Below are 26,437 nucleotides of genomic sequence, written 5' to 3' on the forward strand. Positions count from 1 at the left end.
GAGGCAGGTGCTCAGCCCCGAGCCACTGCCCTGCTCTTTGCAGAGAGCCCTGGCTGGGTGACAGCTGGTGACAGCTCGCTGCGTGCACTCCATGCTCCTGGGAAGACTCCGAGCTCAGGTGAGCGGGCCGGGTGAGGGCGAGGCGGGGGGGGGGGGGGGGGGGGGCGACAACCAGGGGCCTTCTCGGTGACAGATGGAGCACTTCCCCCAGCCGAACCAGGGCGGGTGGTGAGGCTCTGACCTAAAGGGAACTGAAGCTGTTCCCATGCACGCCTCCCTTGGAGAAAGCCCGTGAAAGCTACTCCTGCAACAGAATCATCATCATCATTATTATTATATTTATTACTTTTAATGGCTAAATACCATTCTAGTTATTCTCTCTTGAGCCAAACAGGGGACTTGGAATAGTGGGGGGGCGGGGTGGGGGGAGGATGCAAACAAAAGCTGAGCAAACCCAGCAAACAGAGGATTGTCCACTTCACCACCTCCTGGAAGTTCTAATAGAAGAGTTTGGTGGTGGGATTGGTTTTGAAGCACCGGGCTTTTTCCTTTTGGCTGGTTTTCTTAGTGTCAGGAAGGAAAGAGAGGCGTGTCCCGCCCATGCACAAGATCCTGTCACCTTGGGAGGGACAGGTCACCACATTAGTTGGGTTGCAAATTACCTTTGACCCAGATGAGCATTCTGAGCTGGGAGACTGGATAGTAAGTCCCCTGAAGCCTTTACAATCCCAGAGGCTGAGACTGGCCCTGAACTCCGGGATGGGGGCATTTAGTCCATTTCCTTACCCAGACCCTGCAGAAAGAGGCAAGACAGCTCACCTAAGTTAGCATCCATCATCCAGCATGCCTGTTTGGGCACCTGGCACAGGGAAACTGAGGCTTGCCTTCCCCTGACCTCGGGGCACAGAGGCTGCTGCTGCTGAACATCAGATGCTCTCTGTGGAAGTGTCCCCAGGTCTCCCACACACACAAAGCTCCCTGCCCACAGAGGCACGGAGCGTGAAGCTCAGAATCCTCAGTAAGCCAACCAGTCGCGGTGAGAGAGCCACTAATGTGGTTCGTCACCCCTTTCACGGTTGAGGAAAGCCTTTGGAGACATCAGGGGCTGGTCCAGCAACCCAAGACATTTTGCTCTGTTCAGAGCCATGGAAACCTTCCAAGAGTGACCCTAACACGTGTGCCATCAGAATGCAGCGGCATCACAGGCAGAATCCTAGCTGGCTTAGTGAAGGAAGTTAAAGAGACTCGAGTAAAATGCAAAACTAGACTGCTTGAAACTGGAACTGGGGAAATGTGCGACTTTCTTTTTTCTTGAGTAGTTGGCTGTGCAGCAGTCTGAGACCCGCAGGCTGATGACAGCCCTGGCCACAGGGCACTGATTTCCAGGGCAGGCTGTGCCTGTGGCGTTGAACAGGACAGTCTCCCCAAATGAGGTGTTCTCCCTCAGGTAAGACTGGAACCACTTCTGTCGACTGCTAAGCTTTTAAGAATCAGGGAAGCCGGGCGCCCGTGGCTCACACCTGTCATCCTAGCTACTCAGGAGGCTGAGATCTGAGGATAGAGGTTCAAAGCCAGCCTGGCCAGGAAAGTCTATGAGACTCTTATCTCCAAGAAAAAAAAAAACACCAGAAAACCAGAAGTGGTACTGTGGCTCAAGTGGTAGAGTGCTCACCTTGAGCTGAAGAGCTGAGGGATGGTGCCCAGGCCCAGAGTTCAAGTCCCACAACCAGCACAAAAAAAAAAAAACACACAAAAAATCAGGGAAGTGTTTGAGGTTGTTTACCAACTAGAGTAGGGGTGACCTTCTCATGACTGGAGCGCCATGTGACGAAACCCACTTCTCTTTCCTCATTTATTTTGACTTTTTTTTTTTTTTTTTTTTTGCTTGTCTTGGTTCTAGAACTCTGGGCCTGGGCGCTGTCCCTGAGCTTTTGTCCTCAAGGCTGGCACTCTACCACTTGAGCCATAGCTCCACTTCTGGCTTTTTTTTGTAGTTCAGTGGAGATAAGAGTCTCAGTCTTTCCTGCCCTAGATGGCTTCGAACCACAACCCTCGGATCTCAGCCTCCTGAATAGCTAGGATGACAGGCATGAGCCATCCCTGATGAGCCTGCTGATTTTGACATTTTTACAAGGACAGGGTGGGTTCGTTTAGAAGAAATTAGGCCCTTCCTTATTTACGTTGTGTGTAAAGAAATGTCCCTTCTTTATGACTTAACAGCTTCTGGGTTCTGTTCCCTTGCTAGATGCTTCTAGCTATGTATGGACCGCTAGGCCAGAATTTGAGCTCCAGGTGGCCAGTCTGGTGATTCAAATCCCTGAAAAGCATACCACCACTTCTGTTTTGTCATACTGTGCTTTCGTGGGAAGGCCTCTGGGACAGGTTGGGACATCTGTAAGGGACAAGTTATGGAGCTTGGGGCAATCGGTTGATTTTGTTTGGTTCACGGAATGTTTTTGACTATTGATTTGGTTGATACTCCTTAACATTCAATGGTTATTACAGAGAAGTGTACTTTTCCAGCTTAAAAAAAAGTAAAACATAACAGTTTCCCTCGTGCCGAGATCTCATTCCTACATGGGAACAAACCATTGGAGGGGGGCTCTTTCCCTCACTTTTGGATGATCCTGTCTGTCACAAGCCCACCAGTCCGTATTCTATACTGCAGAAGCCAGTGTGACTCCTTTAAATGGCCCAGATGGGGGCCAGGCATGGTGAGAGGTGTTTGCGATCCTGGCTACTCACAGGAGGATTATGGTCTGTCTCAGGTGGGTTTAGGCAGAATTGTGAAAACCAGCTGGGGGATGTGGCTCCAGTGAGAGAGTGCTTACTTAGCAAACACAAGTTGCTGGCTTTTAATCCTTACTACTACGATAAACAACACACGGACCAAAACGTTATCTAGAATACTGGTCGACTTGGTTTTTAGCCTCAGGCTAGGACTGGTTAAGACTTTTCCATTTCTACATCTTCCATTGCTCGGGTCCCTACTATGGTACCTCTCTGCTTGTAGGACCCAGATATGTAGTTTGCTTCTCTAGAGCCTGGTAAGTGTGGAAATGTTCCTACATGTGGAATTTTCAATCTGGGCCAACATAGGCAGTGCTTGGGGCTTTTGGTTCAGAACTCCGTCTGCCACACACCATGAGAGTTTTCCTCATCCTTCATCCGTGTGCCTTGTTGTGTAGAACCCTCCTGCTTCTGGTGCTCGCTGGGTTCTTCTTTCTGTGTGACCTTTCATTGATTCAGCCCTTAAAGCCCCCAAGTTAAATAAGATATGGCCTAATGGTTATAGCCTGAAGCAATAGGCTTGCCCCTCGGTTTCTAAGATGCTGCATTTTGGGTTACATTGTCGAGGATGTCTTTGGGCTGAAGCTAATCCATTATTCTGACTTCTTTTAGGATTTCTTTGTTCGTGGGCTTTTATAACAGAACTGATCCATGTATAGGCATTCGGCTAAAAGTGACCTTTCTTCCCCCAGAGGGGTATTTGACAAGTATTGTTTGTCAATTTCTCATTGTTCCTTCACTTGGGGTGGGGGGTAGTGCTACTGCCTTCTAGTGTGTGGAGGCTGGGGTGCAGTGCGGAATCTTACCATGCATAGGGTGGTCTCATGACTGGGGCTTCTCAGCTCAGAATATCCCTAGTGCCAAGACAGGACAGTCTAGGTTCACATCCTTATTTAGCTTCTTCCTATCCCTGTGATCTGGGTCATGCGGTTTGCTTTCTCAGTCTCTGTTTTCCCATCTGTGTATCAATGGGAATACATCATTTGTGTATTATAAAATGCTCATAATGGTGCCTGGCACAGAATCAACTACTGTTAACGGGCACACAAACAGGATCTTTCCTTTGTAACTCACTATTCATCTTGGTTTGTCCATGAGACATTCAACAAGTGAACTGGTAAGGTCTGAGAGTTCACCCTTCCTTCCTTCCTACCTTCCTTCCTTCCTTCCTTCCTTCCTTCCTTCCTTCCTTCCTTCCTCCCTCCCTCTCTCCCTCTCCCCTTCCCTCTCCCCTTCCTCCCTCTCTCCTTCCCTCCCTTCCTTCCTCCCTCCCTCCCTCCTTTCCTTCCTTCTTCCTTCCTTCCCTCCTTCCTCCTTCCCTCCCTCCCTGTCTCCTTCCCTGTCCCCTTCCCTCCCTCCCTCCCTCCCTTCCCTTCTTCCTTCCCTTTCTTTTCTTCCTTCCTTCCTTCCTTCCTTCCTTCCTTTCTTTCTTTCATTCACGCACTCTCCAGATCACAGATTGTTTTATTACTTCAGATAAAAAGATAGTAAACACATTAGAGAATCCCTTAAAATTCAACTCTAGAGTTATACACTACCTAGGTCTTTTGCATTGAATGTTAACCTAAACATGTCTAAACACTCGAAGGCCTGGGCTCACTGGTTGGGCACAGCTGAGGCTGTATTGAGTTGGCCTGTCTAGGCAGGAGGCTGGAAGCTAGAAGATGGAACCAGGGTGAAGCGAACTTGAGAACCTCCAACATGGCAGCACACTGCTGAGAACTTTCTAGATAATCTTTACCCTCCACAGTCACATACTGGACTCAGATAAGTTTCCCTTTCAAAACAGGAGCTAAAAAAAAATCACTTAAGCCAACACTTTGGGTGGTATGCCAGTAGTCACAAGTGAAGCAATTGACGTAAATAGATTCTATGGAAAGCTCAAATAGTATAATTTTTTTTAAGAAAGACTAGCTCAAAACCCAACAATAAGCACCAGGAAAGGGATACACACAAGAGATGGCATGGAGTGAAGGGGAGAGAGGTAGGTGAAGAATGGCAGAAAGGAGGAAGAATGCAGTCCAGATTTCATTGTCTATACCACCAAAGTAAGAAAAGTAAAGGGGGTGAGAATGTTGGAGGGTGGCACAAAGATGCATCTATCCATAAACCTCTTTGTTATATGGCACCTCCTTTGTACAACTGCTTAAAGGTAATAAAAACACTGAAAAGACACACTTTCCTTATAGCTTATAAGTACTTGTAAATGACTGTTATTAAGGCATTTCCATAAGGGGAAACTGCTGCTGCTTTTTCTTTTGATGACCCTTTTTTCCCCCTGAGGTTGTGAAATAATTACACAAGAGTATGACAGATGTCACCCAAGTGACTCTGCAGATGTCACTGGGCCTTACGAATTGAAGGTGATGCAAGGTGCATCTGATCTTTACGTGAAGGGATGAAAGAATGTTCGTAGAGTAGACATGACCTTTTCTCTCATTTCAGTATTAGCAAACATAGAGTAGGATTTTTCTTTCCGTTGCTGCTGATGCTTTCAAGTGAATCACATTTCTTAGACAAAAAGGGCACCTCCTAGTCCAAGCTGCCATGCAACCTGCCCTTTCTTCAGCGTTCCTGGCAGGATCCCATAGCGGTGTCTGAGCCTTCTTCTGACTGGTGAGATGGGTTTGATGAATGACCCTATTTCCAAAGCATTCTTCCTTTTACTGTCTAGGTATCTTCCTCCCTGCAGTCTATTTTGAGAGGAAATAAATATCTCTTCCTCATTAAACAAGGGTGTAGCTGCTCCAGCCTTTTCATAGTCCACAGTTTCTGAACCTTAGCCTTGTGAACACGTAGAGGTATCTCTGAGCTGTGGTTTTGCATGGGCCATGGTGGTGTTTCTCAACACGGCTTTCCATGCAATATGATCACAAAGGCTTGTAAATCGGCACCTGAGGGGCTGGGATGTAGCTCAGTGGCATGGGTGAGGACTCTATCTTCAGCAGTGAAAGAAAAAAAAAAACTCCTTTTGCATTTTCTTTTTGTACTTTCTTGTTCTAAGTGAGTGTGCCACGTCTCTACCAGACTTCTGAGAGTCTGCTTCTGAAACATAAATACAGTTCTAGTTAAGGCATAGCACTTGCTCAAGAAAAAGCCATGTATGTGTGGGAAGAGAACTATAAGAATGAAAGATTTTTTTTAACCTCATTATCTATCAGCATCAATTAGTTGGCCAAAGGAGGTTCACTTTGATATGGCTCTGTATGCATTTGATGTACCTGGATCAGATCCGCCCTCCCTCTCCCCACCCCTTTCTTCCTCTCCCCTTCCCAAATCAATCTTATCAAGCATCCTTGTCCAATTTTCACACGGGCTCATAAAGTAGTTTTGACCAAAATTGTCCTTCTTCACCCTCTCCGTTCCCCCTCCCCTCCCACTAGTACCCTAACAGATCAGGGTGCGAGTAGGAGTTAAAGATGTGTGTGAATTGTTCCCCTGCACTGGGTTGCTAAACGTTTGGTACCCTCCCCTGCATCTCAATGACAGCTGAAGGTCGAAGAGAACCTTGTCTCAGGAAGCCAAGGACATGTGGCAGTGTAAAAGTAGTCGGTTGTTCAGAAAAGCAAGACGCTCTGTTTCCATAATGAGGTGGGGGGGGGGATGTTTGGTTATATTTGATTGAAATATGTGATACTTTCCTGGGGGTGGGCAACTGCTCATCCAGGAAAGAATGGTGGAGAAATGGATCCAAAACCAAAAGAATGTATTGATCAGGGATGCTTAAGAAGACAAATGGTATGGGAACTCAGGAAAGAGATTGGATAAGAAAACAGTTTAAATGTTAAACAGTAATGTGCACCAACTGCTTGACATCACCTTTTATCACCTGGTGTACAATTTTGTTCTATCTCCCAAATTTGATTTATACTTTTGCCTATACCTGTTTGCCCTATATGTGGCCTGATGAGTTTTCAACTGAGTACAATATTCAACAAGAGATACTTGGTGAATCTAGACACATATTTTTTGTTACAACTGAGAGAGAGAAAGACATACCAAGTAAATGTTAAAAATGAACCACCCAGGGGCTGGGAAGTTGGCTCAGTGGTAGAGCACTTGCCTTGCATTCCTGAGGCCCTGGGTTCCATTCCTCAGTACCACATAAGCAAAAAGAAAAAAGCCAGAAGTGGTGTTGTGGCTCAAGGGGTAGAGCACTAGCCTTGAGCTGAAGAGCTGAGGGACAGCGCCCAGGCCCAGAGTTCAGGCCCCACGAACAGACCCCCCCATAATATAGTACCTTAAACATAAACTCTGTAAACATTCTGGGATTATAGTCACTTATGCTTTTTCCTGTGCTTGCAAATTACATATTTAAAATAAAAACAAGACTGTACTTTGCTGTTTAAAAATATATGTTTCAAAAGGCTGAGTTCGTTGATCCTGGCTCTAATTCATATCAATACTTCTTGGTATGGGAGATGAGATAAACTATAACAGTGATTGGCACACCGTAACTACTTAATAAGTGACTATTTCATCTCATACCACCTTCTCTTTGTTTCTTAACTAGCCATGTGTTTGGATTCCAGAGATCTGAGTTGAAGGCGCCCTACTTCTTTGCTTTACACAAAGAGTTCCTACTCGTGAGGGAAAATAAAACCACAGTGGACAAGTTGAGACCCTAGGAAACCATCCAAATCTTCCCTCAGATCTCTATGATATTTCAGTGGGAGTTCGCTGGCATTCCAGAGACATGCGTCATGCGGTCGGTCTTCTTTCTGATCTAAGACAATCTGATAGAAGTTTTGAAAAGTGTAAAGCTGGCCAAAAAAACCCACCAATAATTCACCCTATTTAAAAACAAATCCCAGCAGTTTAGTCTGAGAGAGAGTTCTTGACCACAACTGCTCGCTTCACTGTGAGATGCCCTGAGCAGGGCCTGGCTTCACTGCCCGCCCTCTCCCCCGCTCAGGGAGTCATGTTTCAGAGCAGAACTACCTCTCTTCCTACCTTTGCTGTTCACTGGGGCCTAAGAAAGGATGGCGGTCAGGGTGGAGCGTGTCCTAGCTCTCCCAAACATAGAGGTCAAATCACAAGCCATGTTCCTCATGAGTAGACTCTCTCTCCTCTCCCCTGCAGGGCTGGGTGATGGAGACCATCCTCCCCTGCTCCTGCTGAACCTGGCAGTCAGAAGAAGGGGCAATAGTCAAGGTGAATTATGGCCCTGGGGTCTGATTTCCAGGACATGAAAACATTCCTTTCTTTCAACCATCTTTTCCCAATGACATGAGATTCTTTCCCTCTCGAGAAAAACTTGTAGCGGCTCCAAGGAGATTGGTGTCTAGGAGATGTTGGGGAAAGTAAAAGATAACTATTTAGTACTGTTTAGAAGTGAGTACATGCTAAAGCCTCAGCCATTTACCCCAGCCTAGTAGGGAGTATTACCAGGTCACAGCTTGTTTTGACACCCTCTGGAAATGTGTTTCTGGCAACCCAGACTATAAAGAAGACAGAACCTCTTTCTCCTCATTCAAGAAATACTTACTAGCACTTGCTATATGCCAGACCTTTGCTCAGCAATGATCATAAAAAGGGCAGAGAACAGCAAACCTGCCCACGCAGCCACCAGTGTGAGAAGGTAGGGGGCCTGCTAGATGTACGGCAGGGGGGGTAGGAGGGGGACCTACAGTCAGACTGGGCCCAAGCAGGTGAGCCTCTGCTTTTTGCCAAGGTGGGTAACGTCTTGTCTTTTGGTGCCATTTGAGCAGCCAGGCACAGAGAAGATTCCCTGGCTGGCTTTGGAGAAAGTGGGATGAGGGCTGCCTACTGGTAGAACACATCTGTCCTGACCTGAGACAGGGACCAGGTGGGCCTGTGCACAAGGAAACAGAGTCAAAAGCCCTTACACTCACAAGTGCATGTCAGGCCCACGGTGACACCCGAGCACAACCAACAAGACCTGCCATCTGCATTTTGGAAGTTGACCGTATAAATGATTTTAAGAATCCCCAGAAAAAATTACAATATCATCAACACTAAAAATAACTACAGCCATAGCGATATAATCATTGTATAATTATGATGGGAAAATGAGACAGAACCTATTGGCTACCCTGTGTTAGATGTCTCTATGGATATTTTGAAGATGGTAGCGTATGATTGTCATACATCATTATTTTTTGATGCTCTTTTTATATAACCAAACCAGACTGTTATGCAGTGAAGGCACCAGTGACCAAAAACTTAATATAACTGTCTGAAAGGATCATTCGGTTGCTCTACCATCCAGTAGTGGAAAGGATTTCACCACTCTAGTACCTATCTAAAACCCACAGCAGAAAATGCACGTTCCATTTTCCCACCAGCTGTCGCTGGGCTTTGCTGATTGGTCAGCCCATTAAGCCCTCTTATGGTTTGTTTTTTCTTTCTTTCTTTCTTTTTTTTTTTTTTTTAAACTTTTGACGATCTGTTTTGAAGGTAAAGCCGAAATCTGTACTCAGCATCCAAGATGGCGCCACCCAAATTGCAAATGCTATTCTACCTCTGCTGTTGCCTCTCACTGGCTCATCCTTTTTCCTGGCAAGACCTAAATCCTGTTGCCAGTTTCAAGCCATCAGGTAAGAGGTGGATCTGTTCAGAGCCTCCAACAACTGACTCCTTGCCAGGTTCCAAATGACCACAGAGATGTTGTATGGCTGGAACTCTTAAGAAAGTCTTACAAAGAGATGCCCACAGAAGCCAGCTTGGTGGCTCAGAAGCTAATGAGATGGCATCTCAACCTCGGGCTAGATGTAATGATACATGCCTAGTCTCCTATCTAAGGGGTAAATACAGTAGCTGGGCACTGTGGCATCTGCCAATCATCCCCAGTGATACACAAGTAGGAGAATCCAAGTTTAGGACAGCTTGGGCATAAAGCAAGACTCTACTTTGAAAATAACCAGTGGAAGCCGGGCGCCGGTGGCTCATGCCTGTAATCCTAGCTACTCAGGAGGCTGAGATCTGAGGATCTTGGTTCAAAGCCAGCCCAGTCAGGAAAGTCCGTGAGACTCTTATCTCCAATAAACCACCAGAAAACTGGAAGTGGCACTGTAGCTCAAGTGGTAGAGCACTTGCCTTGAGCTAAAGAGCTGAGGGACAGTGCTCAGGCCCAGAGTTCAAGCCCCACGACCAACAAAAAAAAAAAGAAAGAAAATAACCAGTGGGAAAAGGGGGTTGGAGGTGTGGCTCAAATGGTAGAGCACCCGCCTAGCAAACATGAGGTCCTTTTGGGTCAGTCTTCAGAAAGAAATATGAGTGGATATTCTCCATCTCCTGGGTAGGGGAGAGGACCTTGTTCTTCCTTGTTTACACATGAAACTGAATTGTCTGTGTTCTTGTCATGACTAGCTACAGGATGGATCAGAATGAGGTGTTGTAAGAACCACTGGCATCTGACCTGGCAAGGCCTCGGTGCCCCCTCCCTGCCCCTCTCTGCCCTAGCCCACTCTGACCCAGGCTCAGTAACACAAAGGCTCTGGTGTTCAGCCCAAGACAGTCTCTGACCTTCTCCATGAAGGGAGAGAAGTAGGTGTCCCGACCAATAGGATCTTGACCAATAGGCACAGTCCTGGCTAGTAGTACATGGTGGTGAAATGATAATCTGGGGTCTTGGCTCCAAAGAGAAACGATCTTTCCTACTTAGGAGCGGGGAGCTGCAGGGCACTGGTGGCTCACGCCTGTCATCCTAGCTACTCAGGAGGCTGAGATCTGAGGATCAAAGACAGCCCGGGTAGGAAAGTTCGTGAAACTCTTACCTCCAATGAACCACCAGAAAACCTGAAGTAGTACTATGGCTCAAGTGGTAGAGCGCTCGCTTTGAGCTGAAGAGCTGAGGGACAGCGCCCAGGCCCAGAGTTCCAGCCCCAGGACTAACAAACAAACAAACAAACAAAAAGAGTGGGGAGCTGTGGGGCTTACAAGTCTACAGGACTTCCTCTCTAACCGTGAGCTAAGGAAAGGAGAGGAAAGCATAGATGAGCGCAGGGGTAGTGGCTGGAGTTGGAAAGCCATCTCTAGACATGAACATCTAAGGCCGGAACTCCAGAGATGATGGACTTGAGGTCATCAGGGGCTATGGGCTGGGCAAGGGGGAGAATGCTCATGGGAACAGGGATCTTCTGGGGTGACAGGAATGTTCTAGAAGTTCTAGAATGTTCTAGAAGAGAAGAACATTCTTGGGGTCACCAAGAAGGACCTTTACTGGGAAGACTGTTTTCCAGAGTGCTGTGAGCTCCTGCCCATCCCATAGCGCAGAGGCCCGTGATGCACGAACTTCCCTATCTCCTCTTCTACAGCGAGATGTGTGGGTGGACCGTGAGTGGTTTCATACTACCTGCACCCACACAGCCGCACACCTGGGTAGAGGTAGTCGCCCTGGATCTGGTTGTTCAGGCTCAGTAGGTGACTCCTTACCTTAAAATTTACAAAAGGGATTGCGTAACTCAGGGTTACAGAGATTAATTTTTGCTCTGCTTCATGATTGGGGAAACGATTCATCAGTAGGAGGAGAGCTGTATCTTATGTGTGCACTTGCTCAGGAAATGGAGTCAGATCTCTCGATGTTTAGCAGTAAGTTAAGGCATTAGGATGCCTGGTTGATGAGGAGCTTGCAGTTAAGGAGCCTGGAGTCTAGTTGAGAGGATATTATCTTTCCCACCATCTTTTCAATGGACTGAAAATAGGTAGCACTGCTCATGATGGATGATTTAGTCTGTGGTTTGATTACGTCACCCTCTGCTTGTTGAGATTGCTACAGGATGAACATTTCAAGATGTATTTTCTGTCCTTTTGTGGCTCTGAGTCTTGGGTGGGGAGACCCCCAGGCTTTGAAGAGCCGGGCACCCCTACATTATTGGAGAGGCCCCATGGTCTCAGTAGAACTCACCTCTCACGTGGGAAGAGATCCGCTTGTGTGGGATAGTTCTGGAATCAGTTCTAGAACGAGTGTCCCCAGGGTAGCCATGGGGGTTTAGGATTCTTTTGTTGAGTTGTGAGAGCTGTCTGTATCTCCCCAAACCACTCATGTTTAGCCTCATCATGATTTCCTGTAGGTGGTGACATAAAATCTCACTGATGGTTCTTCAGAGGAGAGGCAATCTCTCCTACTGTATCTGGGCAGTGACTTGACCTTTCCCCATTACAGCAACAAAGCCTGGCTCCATAGACAGTTTTGAATGGAGCCTCTTGTAAGTCTAAATAGATTCTGAAATGTTTACCTACTGGTGAAGTTTAAAAACAAAAGAAAGGCTCAGAGGAAATGCTCTGAATTTTGAATCTGCTCTAAGAGAAACTAAGGTGTTCCAGCTTAGATCTGCTAAAACTCCTCTAAGGAGTTCAGCATGAAATTTGGCTACTTAGAGTTAATTAGCCCTGGGGAAGGGGACAAATAATACCAGTGGCCTGCCTGGTCCAGGCCGTGTTCTGTGCTAGCTACTTGAGGTACACTACCGTTTTGTCCTTCCACTCATTTTGGAGGCTGGTCAGATGCTTCATTTCCACTTTACGAGGATGGTCAGTGACAGCCAGAACCAGAGCAGTCATCTGACCTGCCATCTGTCAGAGGGTCACCCTGCGTCTAAGACCCAGGGGCCGTTCAGCTCACCCTACGCCCTTTTTTTTGGAATGGTCTCCTATCATTAAACCCAGATTGGTGACCCATGTGGCAGACCGAGTGAGCTGGAATTTCAGAGTGATGTTTCTTCATGGTACTTCAGAATGGCGTGTCTTAAAGGTTCATCTGAACCTTTTCTGATTCAATAGAATTAGATAAGGTCTCTAGAAGCCTTCCTTTTCAAGCCTCAGTTGTGCTCATGATGCGCACCAGTGCTGAGGAGAGAGGCCCTACCTATTGAAAGCCTGCGTTACTGGCATGTGCTTCCCAGCTGAGTCAGAGAGTGGAGGATGTAAATAGGCTTGTTCCCATACTCAGAACTTTCCTGAGCAATGTCCCATAGCAACCCAGGTGCCATGCCTAGCATAGTTCTTGGGGTCTGACGAGCAAAGGCAAAATTGTTATTGAAAAACACAGGAGTGTGTCCAGCAGAGTAATCCACTGCTAAAGGTCCAATAGAGAGAATGTGTAGACAGGCTGCCTATGCTGAGATTCTGAAGAAAATGATCTTTGGACCTAACATCTTAACGTAAAACTTAGATTTCTGCTTTAGAAAGACAGAAGGAGCTCTACAGGTAAATGGGAGGGTGTGGGCACTAGAGAGAGGAAAAGTTTCAGGAATGGTTGGATGAAAGGCTGCACAGGACGGTTTACGAAAAAGATCAAGACCGGTGGCATTTCGATTTGGTTCAGCTCATTTCTACAAACACTTATTGGGCCCTAACTAGGTGTTTGAAAGGGTCAAATACAATTTGAATGGAATGATGAGAAAAGATTTTAATTGCTTATTCAAGAAACAGAGAGCCTTATGCTAGAGGATCAGAAGTGTACTGGGGAGAGAATTCTAGTTCAAAACGAATGCTAGGAATTAGCAGTTGGTTGAATGGAGGGACTCGGTGAGCCAAGAAGGAGATGGATATGATTACCAGCTTTTTGGCAGGACGTACAAGACAGGAAATTCTGGAATTGCAGGCGGTGTGGCTAGAGGACAGAGATGAAGATGGCTATCTAGCTTCATTTTGGACATTGCTATGGGAAGGTCCACAGGGGAAGATGCCCACAGAGAAGCTGTCAGCACAGGTCTGCCTGATAAAATTCATGTTCAGGAAAAAACAAAACACAAAACCAGATTTAGAAAGTCACCTTTGACATATTCTAAATGGGAGTAAAAGGAGAGGGCAAGATCTGAGGACCATGGTTCAAAGCCAGTCCAGGCAGGAAAGTTCAGTGAGACTCATGTCTCCAGTGAACCACCAGAAAACCGGAAGTGGCGCTGTGGCTCAAAGTGGTAGAGCACCAGCCTTGAGTGAAAAAGCTCACGGACAGTGCCCAGGCCCTGAGTTCAAGCCACATGACCAACCAAAAGAAAAAAAGAAAAGAAAGAGACCCTTAGGTAGATGGTTAAGACATGGAAGAGTCTGGCATTGACTTGGATCCCTTGGAAGTCCTTGAATGATAAAGCCTGAGGTATAATGGTGGGGAGGAGCCTCTGTATGTTTACCTGAGATAACCCTGACTTGTTTTTCAGTGTGGCTCTATAAAATACAAGCTCTGATGATGGCTGCAAGTTTTGGACATGCTAAAATTCCCAAAGGACATGGACCTTATCCCGTTGGTTGTACGGACTTGATGGTTGGTTACACCAATGAGGTAATGCTTGGGTTACTATGAGTCCTCTTTATGAGTTATTGGGAAACACCAGCAGGTGAGAAAGCTTGCTTTCCCCAACCCTCTCCCCCCGCCCCCCTCCCCATCTGAGAATGACTCTCCATTTGTAGAGCTCTACGTGAGGACTTGCGCTGACTGACTCACTCCCCAGTTCTTTATTGTCAACTGATTCATTTGCTTATGAACTGTTTTCTCTCCTTCCTTAATGGCTGAAACAAGGCTGCCCATATCTCTCAAAAAGTAGAACCCAGAAATATTAATAATAATAGTAATCATGTATGATTCTAAAAGGGGGGATTTGGGAAAGGCATCCAGGAGGAAGGCAAAAGGAATGGGTATTGAAAGTGAATAGGGGAAGTGGCACTGTGGCTCAGTGGTAGAGCACTTGCCTTGAGGTGAAGAGTGAGGGGCAGCGTCCAGGCCCAGAGTTCAAGCCCCATAACCGACAAAAAAAATAGAAAGAAAAGAAAGTGAAAAGGATCAAAGAATATTATATATGTATATATAAGATATATATTTTACTGATATATATGTATGAAAATAGCATAATAAGCCACTAAGCGGAAGGTAGGTGAGTCGAAAAAGAGTAATACCAACAGGGCAAATTTGACCGTTTGTACATTGTAGGTGCCTATATACATAGCTCAATGAAACCCCTTTATACAGCAATAAATATACAATGCTAATCATTTTCAAAAGCATATTGCGATTCTCTTTGTCTTTTCTTTCATGACTATACTCATTTGATCACCACAGGGACTTGAAATATTTTCTTCTAGATCTTTTCGTGAATTGACAGATTTGGGGGCTCACACCAATAAAACAGGAAAGCTATTGGCATGTAAGAAACAAGTGGACTAAAAGTACATTAAGTTCTTTCCTCAACAGAGTACCTTCTTGCGCTTATATTATCCATCTGAAGTTCACGGCCACTCTGACACCATTTGGATTCCAAATAAACAATATTTTGGGGGTCTTGCTAAATTTCTTGGAACAAAGGACTTCGTGGGTACAATGCTGTGGTACATCTATGGTAAGAAGTCATTGTTCTCTTCTGTCACAGGAACTAGTGTCTAAGAAAACCCTGGAAACAATGAGAATTGCAGAAAGTTAAGGCCAAAGTGGGTGTGCGCCCATCTCCACCTCTAAGATGTAAAGGGCTGTATTTGTCAAAGGCTCAGGCTACTTTGAGAGAGTCAAGGGTCCTTGTTCTGCCTATTCTGATTTGACAGGAGTAGATGATAGTGTGAGACTGGCTCTAACATTTTTTAGGACTGTTTCTCTGCTCCTCCTTTCTGTGTTCTATGGAGGAAGCAATCATGTGGTAAGCAGAGCTCTGGGTGAGACACCAAGAGAGAAAAACTCACTAGAAGCCATCCTAACTCCTCAGTTCCAAAACGCAGCCAAAGTTAATGTCTTACCCATAAATGAAGAGATCACACTCTATCACTGATCCCCAAAGGCTAAGCCTCTTTCACTAGCAATCTGACGGGTATTCATTGTTTAACAGGCCTAAATTGCAGTAATACAGACTCCTTATTTGTTTAACCTGACCCTTGTGTAGGCCAGATGGGATCAGAAGTTACTAACTCACATTCCATTGTTGTTGTCTAGGTTCAACAAAAATTTCTGCCAAGTGGAATGCTCCTCTAAGAACTGGCAAAAAATATCCACTCATTGTGTTTTCTCATGGCCTGGGGGCATTCAGGTAATATCTGAGATGATGAATAGTTCTAGCCTCTAGCAATCAATGACTTGAGTACATTTTGTTTTTCCATAACACGACTCGAAGTTTCCAGAATGTTGTGTTGGGCCTCTGTCCTCAGGTTCCTCAAGAATGGACTGTGGTCTACTGATGTGTCCATACTCTGTCTTGTTCCCCCTTTCTTGTTCATAAAGATGAGTGTCACAGTAGATGAGAGCAGATGTTACGTGTTGCTTTTCCTTCTACCACTGTAATTACGTACACTCTTCAAAGCATGCCCTGTGCAGCTTAGGTCTTCTGAGAAACAGACAAAATGCACTCCTTTTGAAAACCACTCCTTGAAAGGAAAAGGGAAAAAATGGAGAGAGACTCCATACCGTAATGCAGTCTGGAAAAGAGATGGGGCAGGGAGAAGGATCAGGTAGTTTAAGGGTCTTTAATGACACCGCGCACTTCCTAAAAACGCTGGGCCAGGCCAACAGAAGGAACGCTTGACCCAGAGTCGCTTGTCCAAGAATTCACATCCAACAGGAATGCGTTTGTGGCAATAACTAAGCCATGTCAAGTCACCACTTAGCTTCCACCGGGGCATGGGAATGGATCTGCAGAGGCGGGATTTGGGCAAGACCTTTGGTAAGATGCATTCCCCATGGCCTGATATCTGAGATGCACACTTTCATAAAATCACATCTGCTCCATTTTCTCCTTCTGTCTTTTCAACTGCTTCTCTCTCCTTCCTCGTCTTCAAGGATTTTTAAAAACCTTTCAGGAAATGAAACGTAAACTTTCTGTTGGGAGGAAGTTGGGCAGCACTTTTAATAAAGAATTCTCCTCTTTAATTGTAGTCTGCTCAGATTTTGGATTTGTATTCGTCAATTAGAATCTGAGCGTCGATTCCAGCCTCAGGCCTATTTCTGTAAATAAAGATTTTTATATTGGAAGCTATATCGTTGCCTATGATTACTTTGGGGCTACCACAGCCGACTTAAATAGTTATGAGAACGTATGGCCCTCAAAGCTGGGAACAATTAGTTATTCTCTGGCTTTCCACCGAGGGTGGAAACTTCACAAACCATTTCTCTCTCCTGGAAAGGCCCTATGTATTTAGCAGTAGAAGCTGTGGTTCCTAGGTACCTCCTTCATGTTCTTTCTAAATATTTCCTATTGAATCCATAATGTTAAAAAAAAAAGGTGTAGAGAGTGAAGACATGAATGAGAACACAGATTCAATTGTTGGGCACGTGACTTTTAACCATTCCACACAATGCAAACATTTCAGTACCACCCTGTTTCTAAGGGGGTTATAAATGCTAAAGAGCTATCAATTCCTTTGATCCTTTCCTGTGAGCATTGCCTTTTTATAGATAAAAAAAGACAGAGAGAGAGAGACCTTGCCTTATGTAAGAACCCCTGCTAATAAGTGCTAGAGCCAGGGTTCAAACTCAGGAATCAGATCGAGCTCTTCTTCTCCTAATTGCTTACTTTCCTCTATGCTGCCTTCCTATGTACATTGTCTTGTCAAAATCTTACAACCATTGTATAGGTAAGGCTTTACTCCTGGCCCCATTTTATAAGAGAAGACAAGAATTCAGTAATTACCCCCAAATCGTATAGATAGTAAGTGATGGAGAAAAGATATTATAAAGTCTAGCCTCTCAATGGCTATACTTGTCATCACGTGACCACAGTGGTCATTTTCGACCAGGTAACTGCTTGCTGAAAAGAACTCTCAGGATGATTGGCAGCACCCCTCTATCCACTAGATGCCAGTGGTATTCTTCCCCAAAATGCTGAGGATAATAACACTTAGAAACGTTGTCAAATAGTCATCCCTTTTGAGATCCACCCCACTTGGGGCTGTCCCCAGGACACAAGAACACAGTATGGACTGCATGTTTGCATATTTCTTAGTGGATGCAGATTGCTAATTACGCTTGGAGACGGTCATTCACGCTTTCTTTGCTCTCTTCGTTTTTCAGGACGATTTACGCGGCCATTGGCACTGACCTGGCGTCTCACGGGTTCCTCGTGGCTGCTGTGGAGCACAGGTTAGCCCCCTGGGCAGCCAGCCAGCTATTGCACGAAGGCAAATGCCCACAGCGGTGCTTCTCAGCATCATCACAGGCAGAAAAGCTGCTGGCGGATTTTACATGCTGAAAAAAAAAGAAAAGCGATCAAATCCCAGGTTTTAGGGGGAAAAAAAAAAGCCCACATTTTCAGAGTATTCCCGGCATGCCATGGGTGGAATTTGCCGGGGCGATGCATTCACCAACTGGCTCCCGTAGTATTTCTTTATCAACAGTCCTGTGAGATGGTTATTGTTGGGTTTTGGTTGAAAGAGGCGGGAAATGAGGGGAAGATGAAGTCATTTCCCCATACACACAGCCAGACAGCTAGGAGATGACAAGAGCTGGAATTTGGTTCCGGAGAATGTTCAACGTGGATGACATTACGTTCCAGAATTAATGATAGTGAATCAGCTTTTAGATGAGACTTCCTAAGGCCTTTTCCCTATAGATCCCTTGGTCTCCTCTTTGATCAGAAAAAAATGCAGAATAGGAGAAGAAAAGGAAGGCCAAAGATCAGAGGAATGTTGAGTCCTGGATGGCACTGAGCAAGGTAGGCAAGATAAAGAAGGAACACAGATAAGTAACTACCTTTCTTTGCACCGTAGGGACGGATCTGCATCTGCGACTTACTATTTTGAGGACCAACATGCTGCAGAGTTGGGAAATAAGACCTGGCTTTACTTTAAAACCCTGACCTGGGAGGAGGGAAAGATTATACGAAAGAAACAGGTACATACTCAGCTCCTGAGATAAAAGTGTCCTGAAAGAGTGCACAAAATGATGACATAGACTTCAGATCTCCCACTTTCTTTCCATTGCCAAAAATCTGTCCAAAGTGCCTCTGAAATCCCCTGAATGAAATGTATGGGTAGTGCTAACAAAGAGGCAAAGACAAAGATCCTGGGAAATGCCAGCAAACAGAATTCTCTTGTAGAAGAGGACTTCTCATTTCAGAAGCTCAGAAGTAATAGAAAATAAGTGAAGAGGGCCCACCCTCTCCCCTAGCTGTCAAAAACAATATTAAAAAGGCTGAAGCGTGGTGGTATATACAGTAATAGCATTATTATTATAATGGACCTTAAAACCCAACAGCCTGTGTGGGAATTCAGGCTCCATTTTCAGTAGGGGTATTCTTGGATCAGTCAACTTCTCATGGTTTTATGTATTATAAAATAGTAATAATAATATAATAATAGTGATAATAATTGTGTATTATGGGACTATAGGAATAATTGAGAGACTGCTTTTTTTGGGCGGGGGGGGTCCGGTCGTGGGGCCTGAATTCTGGGCCTGGGCGCTGTCCCTCAGCTCTTCAGCTCATGGCTAGCACTCTACCACTTGAGCCACAGCGCCACTTCCGGCTTTTTTTCTTTTTGCTTATGTGGTGCTGAGGAATCGAACCCAGGGCCTCAAGCAGGCAAGGCAAGCGCTCTACCACTGAGCCACCTCCCCAGCCCCGAGACTGCTTTATCTTGTGTTACTAAGCCTACCCACATTTCATGGAGGTGGGTATTCATACAGAAGATTCACTGGTGTGAATCTACAAAACTCTATGTTCATTTGAAATGAGGGGAACCAAAAGGGGTTATGTCAATCAACTCCTGTCACACAGCTGGAGCAGGCATTCAAATCCCTTCTCACTAAGACACTGCCAGGATGAAGCCAACCAGAGTCCTTCCCTGCAAGCAACATGCTGTAAAACCTTTGGCTTTGGCTTTTTCCAATCATCACGCTAGGTGCAGCAAAGAGCAAAGGAATGCTCCCGGGCTCTCAGCTTGATTCTTGACATCGACCAGGGAAAGCCAGTGAAGAATGAATTGGGTTTAGACTTCGATGTGAAACAACTGAAGGTGAGTTTGTTTTTAAGTCATTTTTCTTGTTTCTTTTTAATTGTTATTATAAAGGTGATGTACAGAGAGGTCATGGTTTCGTAAGTCAGATAATGAGTATATTTCCTTTTAGACAATGTCACCCCTTCCCTCAGGCTCTCCTAGTTTTTGCCTCTCAGGTTTCTTTGACCGGTGCTTCTCTATTGTTATTTGAATTTTTGCTGTATTACAAGGTTCACCATGCAAAAATGGCTGTAACACACACACAAATGTAGGTGAAAAATACAATAGTAAAGGTGCATTACATTGAACTATAAATGAAATTGACAGCCATCAATTTTGAGTTAATAAAGGACATTTCACGCGGTTCAACTTCATTTAACAAGGGAATTATTCTAATTTCTTGAACAGCTTCTATAGGTTCTTAATCTTGTGATCTTGAAAAGCTGGCCAACACTTTGGACAGAATTGTGAATGGCTAGAAAGGCCTCAGCTAGAGTGGACGGGACTTGTGAGGACTCAGACGTGCTGGAGGATGGCTTGCAGGGGGAGGGAGCACGAGCAGGACTTTGGGTTGAAGATGAGTTGATGGTCCACACTCCAGATGCAATCAAGAGTGTTGGGGAAAGGCAGGGCTGGAGGCATGGCTCAAGCAGTAGAGTGCCCCAAGGCCCTGAGTTCAAACCCTAGTGCTGCACAAAAATAAAATTAAACCAGGCACTACACCTGGTCTCCACGCCTCAGCACCTTACTGCCTTTGTCTGGCATCCCTTTTGACTTGACCAACTCCTGCCTAATCCTCAAGATCCAAATCAGGCATCACCTCCTACAAAGCTTCGTGGGCCCCACTATCCAGCTGGGGCCTGGTTTAACTATCTACCACGTGTGATCCTTGACTCCTCTGTATCCTACATAAGATGCCCTGTGTGTCTGCATCGCTTTCCTTCCCGGCAGACAGGGCACTCGTTAAACGTCAGACCACAATATCTGGCACAAAGACTGTGCTTGTTAAGTATTCATGTGATGAACATGAATTTTTTTTAGGAATTTTAGTATATTTTTTTAGGAAATCAGGGTACTTCACCGTGTCTGTGAAAAGCATAATTCATGTGGTTGACAAAATTGTTTATTCTTCTAACACAGTGTAAGACAGCTACAATTTCTTGTAATGCTTTTCTGCCTAGGATTCTATTGATAGGGATAAAATCGCAGTTGTCGGACATTCTTTTGGTGGAGCAACAGCTATTCAAGCTCTTAGTGAAGACCACAGATTCAGGTAAGGAAATTAGACAGAGGAGGCAAGGGAGTGAAAAATGACTGGAAGTGGGACAGGGTTGTACTTGTGAAGAATGATTTATTTTTAACATCAAATCCTTAATGAAGAAAGAATCTTTGCAGGCATATAAGACAATCCAGTATTCTACATAACATTTCCTAGGCCAACATCATTTATTTCTTCTGCCATTAAAAAAATCCAGCCATATGAGTTTGCCTCTACCATTTATAGTCACATATTTACTTGGACATTTATTTTTTGAGACAGGGTCTCATTAAGTAGCCTGTGATTCTCCTATCTCAGCCTCCAAAGGGCTGGAATTACTAGTGTATTACCACATCCGTTAGAAATATTTTATATATGAACCATCTCTAACATTATGTTATAATAGTATTGCCATCTTATATTTTTCTAGACTTCAGGACAGTTTTGATTAGTTTCCCTCCCTCCATTTTTAAGATAGAGCTGGGTCTAAAATTACACAGTTGTTTGGACAGGAGTCAGGAGCAAATCACAGTTTTTAACTTGCAGAAACATTTTTTTCTTGTTGAATGACTTCATCTTAGATTGGCAAGAGCACATCAAATCAACAGTTAAAAGAAAAAAGTGGGATCATTTATAAAATTTCACGTTGAATCCTCTAAAAAGAAATAAATCTGTTTCTGTCATCAGAAAGATTGTCCAAAAGGTTAGGAAACATAGGCTAAACTTAAAAGAAAAGGAAATAAGCTATATATTTCAAATGATATGTTTCATATGTTTTTTTTCAACCCCTAGATAATTTTCAGGTAAAGAATCTATAGATATAACTATGGATATAAATATACTAAGGTTCGAGGTGTATTGTTACTCTGAATAGAATGGGTATAGTATGGAGTGTCCAAAGGTCTGGAAATGCTGGAGAAATGGTGTATTTATTACGTCCTCTAAAAATAATAATATCTCACATTGAAGTATAATACCAAACCTAGTGAGATAGTCCATAATAAGATTGAGGTGGTAGAAGGCCTTGCCTTGGTCATTGTGTAGCTAGACAGCTTTCTTGAATAATACATTTAATATTATTAGTAACAATATCATTTAATGAATATCTGCAGATGTGGCATCGCACTTGACGCATGGATGTTTCCAGTGAGTGATGATCTGTATTCCAAAATCACACAGCCCCTCTTCTTCATCAACTCAGAACGATTCCAAACTTACAATGACACCAAGAAAATGAAAACATTCTTCCTGCCTGGCAAAGAAAGAAAGATTATTGCAATCAGGTAAGAATCAAAGGCTTCCCGAACTTGAAACTTAGTGAACAATTTACAGATACCAATTGTCGCCATCACAGAATTGTTTAATTGGTTGTTGAGGCTTTCAGTAAGCACAATATGGATAATTGGAGTTTCGTAAGTGCATTTAGACTTACTCCTTTGGAAGTAAAAATGCATTGAGTGGTGTTAACCCACAGAGCACATATTCTGGTAACTTAAATTTGCGTTTGGCTAGATGCTACATGTATCTAAACACCTGATTCTACCTCCATGTGGGGAGGTGGTATAGGAGGGAGAGAAAGTCTAACATCATACAGCAGTAGGCCACACTAGGAATTCTTAAAAGAAGAAAGTGAGGTTGAGGTCTGTTGCGTTTACCTACTGGGGAACAGCATGAGTTTCCAGATTCCCAATCCCCCCTGAGCAATAAAAATATGCTAATATCCTGGATATGAAAAGGAGTGGGAAAGTTCTCATCTTGCAACAAAACACAGCTGTGAACTCCTCTCTCTCCTGAGTGTATTTCTAGTGTATTTCGGAGGACAGAGTCTGAAGCTGCGTGCAGCTCAGGCCCCTCTTCTCCTCAGTCTGCATTGTCAGCATTCCATGGTTTGAGTTACTCACAGTTAACCATTGCCAGGAAGTATCAGCTGGGAAAGTTCCAGAGATCTTCTTGTACCACCTTGCTGCGGATATGACCCATTTCTTTGTCCAGTGTGTCCATTCCATCTGCTACTTCATGTCAGTCAGTAGGCTGGTGGTAATAGAATGATGAGTATGATGGCACTTGGGTTTCATTAAGATTCTTTGAGGAGGGGGTGGTTAGAGAGAGAAGAGAGATCACATGCACGTAACTTCTATCCTAGTATCTGATTGTTCTTTCTTGTTGTTGTGCGCGGTGGTGCACACCCGTAACGCCACCCGTGGGTAGGCAGGAGGATCGTGAATTTAAGACCAGCTAGGGCCACATCACACGCCCCATGTCAGAAACGCAAACTGTTCTATTTTATCAGGGGTTGCTGTTGTTAACCTCCCGAGCCCGCTTTGTAAATGTTATCGTGAAAGTCTACAGATAGAGGAACAGCGTGTGGGTTGGGTTCTGTGTTATCTTTGATGTCCCCCAGTCCACTTGGATAAGACAGGTCTGCTGTTGTGCAGAAGAAATGCCCACGATTAGGTCTGAGTGTGGAGGAGGCTTTCCCATCTGAAAAGGATTGCTGGATGGCAGTAGACCTAATCTTGTAGGAAGAGAGAGTTCTGGAGAAGTGAGCAAGCATCAAGAAAGGACCTCGTGTTAGCTTATTTTTGGGGGTCAGTCAAGGGGCTTGAACTCAGGGCCTGAGCTCTGTCCCTGAGCTTTTTTACTCCAGGCTAGTGCTCTACCACTTTGAGTTTTTCTGGTGGTTAATTGGAGATGAGTTTCATGGACTTTTCCTGCCTGGGCTGCCTTCAAACTGCAATCCTGAAATCTCAGTCTCCTGAGTTGCCTGGATTACAGGCATGAGCCACAGGCATGCCCGGCTCTCCTGGTAGCTTTTTGTAGCTGTGAAACCTACCCTTCTTTGGTAAGCTCTTGTCATGTGTCATGTCTCTTGACTCCTATTCACAACCAGTGTTTCCTTGTTGTTTTCAAATCAGTTTATCTGAGGGTCAAACCCAAATGCTTAAATCCCAAATGTGTCTACCTGCATCCAACACACATTTGCATTTTCCCCAATATGAAGTCAAGTGGTGACAGCGGCTCTGCATCCAGGACACATACCCGCCCCCCCCCACGCACCACACACACACACACACACACACACACACACACACACACACACACACACACACACACACACACACACACACACACACACACACACACACACACACACACACACACACACACACACACACACACACACACACACACACACACACACACCCTACTGAGTTTGGAAGTAGTCTCACCTGCTACAAAGTTGGAATCCTTTCTTCTAAAATGAAGACACCAAGATTGATTGAGGATTTTTCCCCCTCTAGAGACAATGAATGGTATTTTAGGAGCCCTAAACTAGGCTCTAAGGAGGTCAGTTCCAAGTTTTGTGTCCCTGACTTTCAGCTCATAGGCCAATTGGGCAGATAGATTTCCTGCATCTTAACTACAAGAAAGATCTTATCAAGCAATATGAGTTATGTCTTCCTTCCTCTTTTAGGGGTTCAGTACATCAGAATTTTGCCGACTTCACTTTTGCAACGGGTAAAATCCTTGGGCAGAAACTTACATTGAAAGGCAACCTGGACTCAAATGTAGTGATGGACCTCAACAACAAAGCCTCCTTAGCATTCTTGCAAAAGTATTTAGGTAAGAGGGGCGGTGCTTCCGTGGCCTAAGCTGGTTGGTTCTCTCTCGTCCTCACTCAGCCTTACTTTCCAGTGGAACGAGGCTGTAAACACAATTTGAACACAAAAATCTGAGCAAGTGTTGCACTGCATGCGAGATATCGCAAGACGCCATCTATTGTTAAGGTTAACAGGCTTCCTGGCTGGACTTTGTGTGGGGAATGACAGCAGCAGGGTGAATCTCTGTTCTCCTCTGCTAAAGCCCTTGGGACAGTTTACTCGGCCTTTACAATCCCTGCCCTGTTTGTGTCATTTGTGATTCTAGGGTGCCCCCTAGCGGCACCGAACTAATGCTGTCAAATCATTTTCATTCTTTTTTTTTCATGTTTTTGTTTTGTTGCAATCTTATAGGACTTGAAAAAGACTTTGATCAATGGGACCCGCTGATGGAAGGAGATGATGTAAACCTTATTCCAGGCTTTCCACTTGACACAACCACCACCCAAGCCTCCATGGATAAATAGAATTTATTTTAAGGGGGGTGGGCAGGGAAGGAGGGAAGGGAAGAGAGTTAATTTTTTATCTTAAAAAGGCAAGCTGTATTAGAATAGTGATTGGGACTCAGGCTAAGATTTTTTTTTCTTTAACTGTAACAAATATACCAGCCCCAATTGTAATTTTACTAAGATGATCTTTTTTTTATATAGTACCAAAATTTAAAACTGCTTTTGTATGGCTTTAATGGGAGAGTTTATTAAAAAGATACAGTGCCAATGGTAAACAGTTGGGATGCTGCAAGATTCCTTAAACATACCATACAGTTAGATGTTCTTATCTTTTGCTATTATGAACATTATTGTTTTAATAATGTAATATTCCAGAATTGGGCAGTTTCTCTTTGACTTCTGGCCCTGGTAAGGAAAAGTGGATGAAGGCTAAGACAGGGACAACTGAGCCAAGAAGTAATTCGTCTTCACTTCTAATGCTTTCTGCCACACATCCAACAAAGGAGCCATTGGTGTTACAGGTAGCACAGGACATTCCAGAGATTCCAGTGGTGGTGTAACACAGTAGCAAATTAAGCAAACATTCAGAGTAACACTTAATTTCATTTGCATTGTATATGTCTTGGTTCTTGGGGCCTGAACTCCAGGCCGGGTGCCATCTGAGTTTTTCTCAACACTAATGCTCTACCACTTCAGCCATGCTTCCACATCCAGCTTTTTTAGGTTAACTGGAAATAAGAGTCTCATGGCCATATTGCACCAGGCTGGCTTTGAACTACAATCCTCAGATCTCAGCCTCCTGGGTATAGCCAGGATTATAGGCATGAGCCATCCATGTCTTACTCAACACTTTTTTTTTTTTGCTGGTCCTGGGGCTTGAAATCAGGGCTTGAGCACTGTCCCTGAAGCTTCTTTTGCTCAAGGCTAGCAGACTACCACTCAAGCCACAGTGCCACTTCTGGCTTTTTCTGTGTAGGTAGTACTGAGGACTCGAACCCAGGGGTTCATGCATGCTAGGCAAGCACTCTACCACTAAGCCACCTTCCCAGCCCTCAACTCTTTTTAATGGAAACACTTTTCCACTTCATGGAAGCAATATACCAAGTGTTTAAGGTTCCTACTTTTCACTACTTGGCGTTAGGCATTAACATTTGACAATGTTTCCTAGATTTGCACCTGTCCGCTTTTCCGGTTATCATTTGGCCAAACTTCTTACTGACTGATAAACTGACAAACATTCCAGTTGTATGTGTTTCCTTCAAGGGGACTTTTGCATTGGTTCATACTAAATGACATCGTGGGAGTTTCATCATGGTATTTCCAAGCATGCATGCAAGGCACTGTGCTCATATTTTCTCACCTAGTCTCCTTCCTTGGTCCCCTCCCCCCTCCTTCCACCCTTCCCCTTCGCG

At 44.6% G+C, this 26,437-nt stretch overlaps 1 protein-coding gene across 3 annotated transcripts; it reads left to right on the plus strand.

Moving 5' to 3' along the window:
- On the plus strand, window positions 1-25,300 carry Pla2g7 (phospholipase A2 group VII). 3 transcript variants are annotated; one of them, XM_042672009.1, is made up of 13 exons: window positions 1-118; window positions 1,320-1,447; window positions 9,211-9,350; window positions 13,914-14,035; window positions 14,942-15,086; window positions 15,668-15,761; window positions 17,738-17,806; window positions 18,433-18,556; window positions 19,564-19,677; window positions 20,841-20,932; window positions 22,030-22,200; window positions 24,393-24,541; window positions 24,931-25,300. In XM_042672009.1, the coding sequence occupies exons 3-13, from the start codon at window positions 9,242-9,244 to the stop codon at window positions 25,041-25,043; spliced, it is 1,302 nt and encodes a 433-aa protein (XP_042527943.1). In that variant the 5' UTR covers window positions 1-118; window positions 1,320-1,447; window positions 9,211-9,241; the 3' UTR covers window positions 25,044-25,300. The 3 variants fall into 3 exon arrangements, with proteins under 3 accessions (XP_042527943.1, XP_042527942.1, XP_042527945.1); XM_042672008.1 differs by lacking the exon at window positions 1,320-1,447 and having other exon boundaries at window positions 2-118; XM_042672011.1 differs by lacking the exon at window positions 1,320-1,447 and having other exon boundaries at window positions 3-118; window positions 9,211-9,344; window positions 13,911-14,035.
- The last annotated feature ends 1,137 nt before the right edge of the window (window positions 25,301-26,437 follow it).

Source organism: Dipodomys spectabilis, unplaced genomic scaffold, assembly GCF_019054845.1.
Source record: "Dipodomys spectabilis isolate Male_0828 unplaced genomic scaffold, ASM1905484v1 ptg000669l, whole genome shotgun sequence".
In the NCBI taxonomy this organism is placed as follows: domain Eukaryota; kingdom Metazoa; phylum Chordata; class Mammalia; order Rodentia; family Heteromyidae; genus Dipodomys; species Dipodomys spectabilis.